Raw genomic sequence first — 10690 nt, forward strand, 5'->3', positions numbered from 1 at the left:
TCTTCATAAACTAAAGAGTCCATTATCTAAAAAGAGTTGGTCCTAGGTTGTTTTTCAGATGCATACAAATCTGGAATATTTCAAGGGAATTTTGCTATGGTTTGGAGAATTACAACACAAATTAACTGAATTATGTCTTCTTTTAAATATATGAAAGCTCATATTATTGCTCTGGTAGTGTTAATTTCTCTTTCCTCCTAGCAGCCAGAAAGTATATCAGGCTCTGTTCAGTCTTCAGTACTGGGGAAAGGTGTAAAACACCGGCCTCCTCCCATCAAATTACCTTCAAGTTCAGGAAGTAGCTCTTCAGGTAATTATTTATCAACTTGAGCATCTCCTTTCTGTGTTCTGCTTATTGTAAAGTGATATGCTGACCCTTCAGTAAAGTTTTATTTTTTTAAAAGTCAGCATTATCTGTGAAAAGAGCTTTTCAAACTATCACTTTGTTAATTTCTGATTGTATTTTTGTATGAATATATATCCTAAAAAATACTTGAGTAAACTTCAACTCAGTACAATAATTTATTTTAATTGTTCTTTTTCAGGTAATATTTTTAGTTCGCAGCAGTCAAGTGGCCATCTAAAATCCCCAACTCCACCTCCTCCTCCTCCTCCTTCTAAGCCACCTGGTCTTTCTCGGAAGCAATCTATGGATCTTAATCAAGTTAGCATGCTCTCTCCAGCTGCCATGTCTCCTGCGAGCTCTTCACAAAGTGAGTCACGACCTAAATTCTCCATTAAATCTTAGGCTTTTGCTTAAATGCTTCCTGAGATAAAACTTCTTAACCTGTGGAATGATGAAACTTAAGTGTACAGTGTACCCTAAATTGTATAAGTTGTGCAGCTTTAGGCAGGTCTCTTGTTCACTGTATGTATTTTTATGTTTATTGTAATTGTGTTCGTTTTTCTGTATATATGTATGCACCCTTTGTGTATACGTTTTAATACATTTTATGCAATTAGTATGATCTCCTCTTTATCAAAGGCTGGTAGATGATGTGATAAAATTCCAAAGTGTAGATTTTTCCTCCAGTGTACAAACAGTATGTTAGATCAGTTTGCTTTTACCTAATTTAAGCATCTGGTTTTTTAAATGTTATAGGAGCTGGTGCAGTTGTATCTCTATGTATGTATATAATCTGATTAGTCCCAAGGTGGTGATACAATAAACGATAAGATGATTTTTTAAAACACTCCTACACTGTTTTACAAATCATTGCTGATTGCAAGTGTGGTGGTGATGCTGATGATGATAGCACCATATTCTCAGGTGTTAAAATGTAAATTTCAATAATAAATGCCATCCTAGTTTAATTATTTTCATTAACACTGACAGGATCGTTGTAATCATAGCTATAGATCATATGCAGTCTTTAAAATATGTATGTGTCTTGAGACGTTTTGTGAAAAGATTTGTACAAAGAAATCACAGCTGCAGTTATTCAATTTTTAATGAATTATTGTGTACTGCACATTCCAGTATCCTGCACAGTATTATAATATGCTTTTTTCATTAAATAATTTAAAATCTGGATAGCTCAAAAGGTGTAACTTCTCTGCCTTCTTGTTTTGCACAAAGAAAAAACAGAAAGCTGACAAAAGTTTTCTTCTAACAGATTTACTCAGTGCTTATTTTAGTGCTATGGATTGTGTAAATCTACTGCTCACAGTTGTTCCTTTAAGTAAGGCCCTGATCACAACAGCTGGACATTTCACATTTCTTTCCTTTCTTTCTGCAGGACATGAAAGCTTAAAAAAAGAGAGAGAAAAACACTTTGAGCTTTTTGCTTTTTTTGGTTTTGTTTCATTTTTGTATTGATAAGCTGTGCTTACTGCATCCACAACAAATACAGCTACACATACTACATTTAAGTAGAAGGCACTACACAGTAGCTTTTAAAGATGCAGTAGTATCCTCTGGTTCTTATTTTTAAAAGTTATTCTTTTTATTTGATCAAAATTTGGCAAATGGGAGTTTAGTTATTGATAAAATTTAGACTGACCCTCATGATTACTGAAATAGTATCTGTTCTTCGTTGAATCTGTTGTTTTCCATATGTTTTTTAACATGGTGCTATTGTGCAGGCAGTGCATATAGACTATGTGTTTAACATTTTAGGGCAAAAACATTAATTAGGGTAAAATGGTCACTAAGAAATGGCTTTATTTTGGGTTAAGTGTTACTGAATATAGAGTTATGACTTCCTGTACGATAAATTATGGAGGAACATAATGGAGAATGCAAAACTGTGTTTGGTTTAAAGAATTAAGGATGGAGAACGGGGTTTTTCTGTGATTATACTGCATCCTTAACAATGAGTGCGTGCTGCAACACTCGTGTCATGTAGAAATTAACACTTGCAGTTTAAGAAATGGGACAAATTGTCAATGCTAAGTAAGATTCCATTAACCTTATTATACAGAAAGGGACTGGCCTTTTATAACAAACTAGCACTTTTTATTTTTCTCAATGAGCAGGGTCTGGAACTCCTAAACCATCTACTCCTACTCCAACCAACACCCCTTCATCGACCCCACACCCTCCTGATGCTCAGAGCTCAACTCCTATTACCCCTTCTGCCACCCCTACTCCCCAAGATTCAGGCTTCACCCCTCAGCCCACTTTGTTAACCCCGTTTGCTCAGCAGCAAATGTCTCTGAGCCAGGCATTGCCTGTAATGACCATTCCTCTTTCCACCATGGTAACATCCATTACTACAGGAACAACCTCCACCCAGGTCATGGCAAACCCTGCAGGACTTAACTTCATCAATGTAGTGGGCTCTGTGTGGTAAGTGCTTTGTTACGACAGCTTCTTAATTTGTCCTGGGTGGGTTAGTGGTTGGTTGCTGGATTTTTTTTGGCAGCCAGTACGGTAGATATTTGTCAGAATCTGCAATACAAAAAGACCAGTCACCTTGTAATTATGAATTAAAAAGCCACTAGAAGTTATTTATATTTCTCAAAGTTGAAGGCATCTGCTATGAGAATACTAAAAGAAGTCTATAAAGAAAATTGTACTTTGAGCTTTTCAGATGCATATAATTTAATTCCGTAAGATGTGCCTCATGTAAGTGTGTTTCGAGGTTTTGCTCTTTAATGTTGAAAACTTTTTATTAATCAGAGAGAAGGTGGAATGTTGTATGCAGACCACTAAATGAAAAATGGAAAGAAATTCACTATAAACGTTCTATGAATAAAGGTGTGTGAAATTTAAGAAAAGAGCAAATATGTTTTCTAACAATTTCATCAAATACTTAGATTAAATATTCTTTGTAAAACCCATTTAGCTGTTTTAAAAAATGATGCTGCTGGCAGGTGTAGATTATATGGTATGAAGTGAGCTGCTTTTAGACAAAATAAAATTCTGTGGTCAGTATAATATGCTCAGTGTAAGACACGTGGTGTGCTTCAATGGAGGGATCAGGCACTTGATTTATTTATCTAAGATGTTCAGGAGCTGATTACCAATGATTAATTGATTAGACTTATGACACAAAAGGAAAACACAAACCTGTTACTTAGCTTTTTGTTATTATAGCACAACCATTTTGAAGACTGATCTTTCAATGTTTCTAGAATAAAAGAACCACTTAAGTTTTATTTTCCATGGGTTATATATTTCCATGGGTTATTTTCCATGTTGAACATGGGTTCAACAATCGTTTGAGAATATGAATTTAGATATTTGTTTTACACTAAGCATAATGATCTTTTAAGCTACTTTGATGCTTTATCCACAATCCTAATTGCAGAAAACAATTTAGACAGAGGACAAAAACATAGTTACTCAGATATGCTTGTACCACTTGGATTTGATGTGTTGTCTTTCCTCTTCTACAGTGGAGCACAGACATTGATGAGTGGTTCAAACCCTATGTTGGGGTGCAACACTGGTGCCATAGCCCCTGCAGGTATAAATCTGAGTGGCATTTTACCATCAGGAGGTCTGGTACCAAGTGCACTGCCCGCTGCAATGCAGTCTGCCTCTCAAGCAGGTTAGTGTGAATAAGTTGAAAAGCCATCCTTCAGAGAGGGACAGTGTAAAAACCTGTTGTGAGGACAATGGACCAAAGTGGCCATTGTGTGAATGGATTATTGTTTGTTGACTTGAACTTAGGAACAACATAAATATTTTTGCATTCTAACTGTAAACTGTGATTAAGATGGTTTCTCTGAGAAACTGGAGTGGGGAAATGTACTATGCACCCAGATTACCTTTGGTATGCCCAGCAGGATGTTTGAGATAAACTCTGAATTCAGATACAATTTTGATAATGATGACTGCCAGAAAATAGACATGGTTGAATTTAGAAAGAGGCCTCTGTTTTTAAATGTGCAGGATATTTCATGCTACCACTGGTACTGCTTTATTCTAGAGAGACAAGTAATTAGTTTGCTATTGCTTTTAAATATGAGTATATTAATGTATATGTTTCAATATTCATTAAAGCAACATTTGAATTCTTTATTATGCTTTCAGAAAAAAAATAAACTAAGACAGAGAACCCTAATACATGATTATTGAATCAAAAGGATAGAAGGTACATCAAGGTATCCAACCCTTATATTGAGACAGTCAAATCTGTCTAACCCATATTAAACTGTCCATAAATACCTTCACTGGAGAAGATTCCAGTCTCCCTCAGTAGCTGTTTGGAGTAGTTCATTATCTGTATAAAATGTTTCCTCCTAATCACAGTGCATCTCCTCAATTGCAGATTAAATTATTTTTTCTCCAGTTCCTTGCAGACATATAAAATAGTTGCTTGCTCTTTCTCTTTACTTTCTAGGTATCAGAAACATGCTGTCATGTCCCACATTTGTCTTCTCTCTCTGATAGGTTGTATTTTTCAAACCTTTCATAATCCTGTCACTCTTTTCTAGACTGTCCAATTTGCTCACATCCTTCTTAAAATGTGATACCCAAAACTGGACACAAGCCTGAGTTTGGCTGATTTACCACTGTGGAGCACAGCAGAATAACTGCATCTTACCTCTTTCACAACATTCCTGTTAGTATTTCCCCAAGTGAGGTCTGCCTATTTTTGTTCATATTTTCTTGCAACAGCATTACATGAACCTAAGAAGGGCTATACTGGCTTAGGCCAAAAGTCCATTCAGTTAATATTCTGTCTCTCACAGTGGCCTATTAGAGGATATTTAAGGGAAAATCTATGTCCAGGCAAATGTAAAGAATTACATCCCTTGGTGTAGAGCTGTACCTCTTCTGGCGGTCTCCAGCTTTGAGACTTTCTCAGCTGAAGACTATCCATGTGGATCTTTTTGCTTAATAGCTTGTGCTAGACTTCTGTTCTGGGGACTTGTCTAATTGTTTTTTTGAGTCCTTTTGTATTTTTGTTATCTACAGCATCTTGTGACAGTTCTATAAATGTAAACTGTGTGAAGAAGTTCTTTTCTTCTGTGTGTTCTCTAATCTGTGGTACGGGTTATTCGGGTATGTTTGTGACCTCTCTAATTTCTCACATCTTTTCTTGCTGTGTAGATGCGGAGATAGTTAACTCAGTTTTGTACTTGTTTGTTTGTCTTTTTGGAATTCAGTGTCATTGATTTTGGACCTTTTCTTCAATTCACTATGATGACTTCTAGTTCTAATCCTGGCCTTTCAAGCATTAGCAACCTTTACTGGTTTTGTCAGATTTTTACTTCACATTATCATCTATGTAACAAATGGAAGTAGGGAGCTGATCTAGGTCTGTGGCAGACCTCAGTGGGGATTCTGTTTGACAGCTGCAGTTTTACTGGAGCATTTTAATGAGTTCTGTTGCCACCTCACAGATAACTACATATACATCCTTTTAGTCTATCTTTGAGGAGTACTGTGCGGAATAATGCCAAAAGCCCTACAAGTCAGATGTGTCTTTGCATTCGCCCTTCTAGGGTAGTACAGTTGCTAAGATTTGGACAAGGGTTGTTTGTTGTAATGATCAAGGAACTGGGAACCCACTACTTCCTTCTGTCCTTGGACATTTCTAGGTTTACTGTACAAACAGTAAAACTTTGCAAAGCCAGAAGGAGAGTTGCTGAAAAAATAACTTGCACGAAATTCTCTATGTTGGTCTTTACAATAAATGCAAACACAAGTTAGAGGTTACAGTGTACAGTGTTTGACAGTGATTCAGTTTTCTTTCTGCTCAGTCAGCTCTTTAACTTTGAATCTGGATAACTGTGAACTTGTCAACTTCATGGAAAATGCAGCATTTGCGTTAAAGTACAAAATTCAGGCTTGCCAGTTTTCCAGCTTCTAAATGTTTGAAATAATCCCAGTGGAAAGGTGTATAAATTGCAATACACATAAATAATTAAGTAAAGACTTCCTACTAATAAAAAGATGTTTTCTTTAACAGGCAGCCCTTTTGGTTTGAAAAATGCATCAAATCTTCGGCCCTTAAATCTTCTACAGGTAATTGATATACTTGGACACAATAATACTTTCTTACATTTCTTTAGAGACATGCTTAGCACTGCTTACAGTATTGGCTGCCACAGATCTTTGAAGCCAATTGATGAAACCATATACTGCAAATTTCATTTGCTTTTTTAAAACACTTAAAATGAGGAAAAAGGTACTTCTGTAAAAGATATCAGGTGGAAATGATATTCTCAGCTCACAACAAAGCAGCTAGTTTTCAGTAACAATGTAAAAATGCTGACATTTGAATTCAAGAGATTAATCCTAAAATACCATCTTCAATTTTCTGGATTTGCCTAAGCTTTTATTTGCAAAACATTCTTGAAACTGAAGTTATGATTATATGAAAAGCACAAAACAGTACAGCAGAGTCACTCAGGGTTACACACACAAGGCCTGAAAGTTTGAGCTAAACATGCACAGGTAGGTGCAATTAAAACTTTAAAGAGCTGTTGGTAATGAAAGTAGAAGTTCATATAAGATAGGATGTCCAAAAAGGCTTTAAATGTTTCATTTCCTTTAAGCATACATACAAATAGGAACTTGAGCAAATGGTGCTTATGTTTGAGCTCCATTAAAAAGCAGAACAGGGAGTGGAGCTGGGTGTAATTCCTGGATCTTGAAGTTGCCTGCAAGTTAGAGCTGCAGAGGTGCAGCTTCAAAATGCCACAGATGTTGCACCATGCTTCAGAAAATCAATAACCAGTAAAAGATCATCTGTAGCTTTGCTACTTCATCCTGCCACTCCTGCACAAACTCCAGAAACACGGGAAAGGAAAGGCACAGGAGGCAGTGTAGAGCTCTTCTTTAAAATAAACTGCTTGTATTTATGCAATTCCAAATTGAAGTATGACCTTTCAGGCTATCTCTGACACTCAAAAGACAAGAATAATTTGGCTGAAAGCACAGCACTGCAATTAAAATGGGTTAAGGGAGAGGAATTGAGACTTTTTCACTTCAGAGACTTCTTCACAACAGTTCTTGCTTCAGGCCTTCAGCCTTATTGGAAGCATCTATTAAACTTCAGTGGCATACTCTGAATATGAAACTACTATCCAGTGCTTTTGAAGACTATCCTTTACATTTCCAGTATCAGTGCAATCTCTGCTATTTTAGTTGAAATAGAATAATTAAAATGTATTTTACTGTTTAAAAAAAAAATCCAGCTACAATTGATGCAGGTTTATTTTGAGCATGGGGCTTCTTCACACAACAGCTGTTGTAAATCAATGAATTTTAAAGGATTTCCAAAAGAAAATCCTCCAAGGAATACATCATAATCAATGTCACACTCATCCTAGGATGGGGGAAACACAGCAGTTCGATTGAAATATGCCTTTTGTTATTAATCTTCAACAGCTTACATGAGGTTCACTTATTTGAACCCACTCCAGCAGCAGCTGTCACAGTTTTCTCCACAGCAGCAATCTCAGCAGCCCACAGGAATAAGGTGTGTTGCTAACAGCCCTCAGTCTGGGGTACACGGATGAATCAGTTTCTCCTATTCTCCCCATCTCCACACTAAGGAGCCTTTACACAACAGATCTGAAATGGGAGAGGAAAGTCTTCCTCCCAAACCTTGGTGAACTGCAGAAGACTGCAATGGATTTGTTGCCACGGCTGGAGCTGGGTTATACTCCTTTATTTTCATCCTGTATAGAAGAGCTGTAACAAAGCACCCAGCTAAGCACTGCCTCACTCCACCATGGAGAGCCAGCCCACTGTGAGTGGTGTAAAATTAGCCTAGTCTTGCTCTGTTTATCCTAACGAGCAGATACCATAGACATCAGATGAACAGAGAAGAAACACAGACAGGATTACCACTGAGTAACTAAAGCTTCATAGCAAATAACTGCTATGAGCTGGCATATGATCCTCACTCCTGTGGTGTAACAACACTGCTCTCTGCCCCAGAGAAATAAACATGTCAGCTGGCTTTAAAGTTATCCTAAGACACTTACTGTTCTGCTGCTTGTAACTAGTATTAAAGGTGTTAATCACTGAAGAAGTATAAAGACTTGACGGAGACCTTTCTGTCTATTCTCAAAATGAAAAATTTAAGTGGTTAGTTATACCTGTGTCTAAAGGTCTTTCCATCATTGGTGCAGCTATTTGGGAAAACCAGCTGCTCTGCTTTCGTGTTCTTTATAACTACAAGCTCTTGTCTTTCCAGACATGCAAGACTTTTGTTTACCAAATTGTCTCTATGGATACACAACTCACTTTGTCATAATTTTGCTTGTGCTGCTGTAGATTGTTCATAAATAAGATGACTCTTTAAAACATTTTCATGGTGTAGTCTCCTGTGTCACAGGCCTCGTTCTGAAATGTGTGACAGTCTAATAGGAGACTTCCAGACTTATTCTCAGAATCCAAATGTCAGTTACTAGTCAAATTACCTAAATATATATCTATATCTATGTATAAAATTCAAGCTTATACTCTTGTGTTTTATTTTTTACGTGCTAACTTTACGGGTGTTTACACAAAAGCTGATTTGAGGCTAAGTCCTTTCTGTGGCAGAAAGTTTTTTTTTGAAGAAATCAATCTCTGCATTGGCTAACTTGCCCTAAGGAATGGTTTTCTTACTACGCATTATAGTTCAGGGTTAAGGTTGTTCAGTATTCATAATAGCTCATTTTAACTTGATTCCGTAACTCATGCTATGGACAACAATGTCTATGTTCACAGTGCTGTAATCCAAGTGCTTAGTGGAAAAAACTTTAGTCCCAAAAGACAAAAAAAAACAAACTCTGTGCTACCACTAGTATACTTACTTTTTTCATACTTAGGATTGTCTTTTTCCACATGCTGGTTCTATGACTTTGTAAGTCTGTCTTCATTGTCTTCATCAAGATGATGATGTATGTCTTGATGTCCAGTCTTTTGGCCAAGTTTACCCAGGTCTTAGTGACATTATTTCATATGGGTATTCTTAAGAAGCATTGCAATTCCTGGAAATGCACCAGCTCAAAAGCCCATGTGTTGTTTTTTTTCCCCCTCCTTGTAACTGATAAGCCATGCAGTTTGCTTAAATCAGGTGTAATATTTTATTTCCCTGCTATTTGAATCAATTCAAGAAGAGGTCGTAATTCAGCACTCTTAATGTCAGTAAACACTAGATGAGGCTCCAGTAATTCCAGTTGTGTGATTAGTGTCAGGGCTACTTTGTTCTGAAAACAAAACTTAAAAAGAGTTCATATTTTTTTTTATGATGTTAAGGCATCTGAACATGCGAATGTAAGTTTTCACACCTTTCACATTTTGATTATGATTAGGACCTTTGCATGTGGATAGTTACAGCTGTCACCTGAAGGCTTTGGAGGTGGGGAGCAGGAGAGGAAATGCGCTAAGATTACAACCATAAACTAATCTCTACTGACTGACAGCACAGTTCCGTTTCTGCCAAACAGCTGTTTGGAAGCATTCGGCATCTGTTTGTTAAACTTCAGTAGTGACTACATTGTAGCCTGTATCTACATGCACTGTAAAATGTAGAATTAAATGTTTTTAAATGGCACTTCAGAAGCTTGTCGTCACACTGGCTTTACTTATTTACTGGTACTGAGTTTGGTAATAAGGATCAAGCTTTTCATTTTTGCTAGGGGTCTGACCAAGGTCCATCCAATCAAGATCAGGCATTATCTGCCCAACAAGCTGCTGTTATTAACCTGACTGGAGTAGGGAATTTTATGCAACCTCAAGCCACAGGTATGTGCTTGCTGAGCCTCCTTTTGTATTTAAGTGTGTATGTTGATAAATTCACACTGAAATGAAGTTTGGTCTTAGAGAAGTCTTACAGAACAACTTGCTATTTATTATCAGCATATGAATTTTACAAGAAATACTGGACTTCCACTACCAACACATGCACTTCTCTGCTTTGTTTGGCAGTTAAGTGTAATAAATTGGTTATATCACATGAATAAGCCACACTTGATACGATAAAAAAATACAGGAAAATTCCATGCCAGACTTCATTGAAGAATATTTCTTTAACTGTGTGCTTAACATCCAGTATGAGAAACCTCTTTGTGTCTCCACAAGCACTTCATAATCTAATTATGTTATAACTAACCAAGTATGTATATCATGTATATTTTATTCTGCACTGTTTCCAATTTTACTTAAACTAATTCTGTTGATCCTCCCTTTATGTTACACTCTATTCCTATGTCTTCCTTTCCCAACCCTGACAAACTCAACCTGACCTCTTTGACCTGCCTGCTTTCCCCTTCTCCTTTCTTAGTGTTGTCT

General features: G+C 36.7%; 1 protein-coding gene across 9 annotated transcripts in view; it reads left to right on the forward strand.

Moving 5' to 3' along the window:
- Positions 1 to 10690, forward strand: part of SUPT20H (SPT20 homolog, SAGA complex component) — a 35713-nt gene that overhangs the window by 23565 nt on the left and 1458 nt on the right. For 4 of the 9 annotated variants that reach the window (XM_027470581.3, XM_027470575.3, XM_027470615.3 and 1 more), the window contains 6 exons: positions 202 to 310; positions 546 to 713; positions 2479 to 2791; positions 3844 to 3998; positions 6369 to 6424; positions 10039 to 10144. In XM_027470581.3, coding sequence (XP_027326382.1) covers positions 202 to 310; positions 546 to 713; positions 2479 to 2791; positions 3844 to 3998; positions 6369 to 6424; positions 10039 to 10144 — 907 coding nt within the window. The remainder of the gene's footprint in view (positions 1 to 201; positions 311 to 545; positions 714 to 2478; positions 2792 to 3843; positions 3999 to 6368; positions 6425 to 10038; positions 10145 to 10690) is intronic. The other 5 variants (XM_072032596.1, XM_027470598.3, XM_027470623.3 and 2 more) reach the window with 4 other exon arrangements.

The sequence above is a fragment of the Anas platyrhynchos genome, chromosome 1, assembly GCF_047663525.1.
Source record: "Anas platyrhynchos isolate ZD024472 breed Pekin duck chromosome 1, IASCAAS_PekinDuck_T2T, whole genome shotgun sequence".
NCBI lineage: Eukaryota > Metazoa > Chordata > Aves > Anseriformes > Anatidae > Anas > Anas platyrhynchos.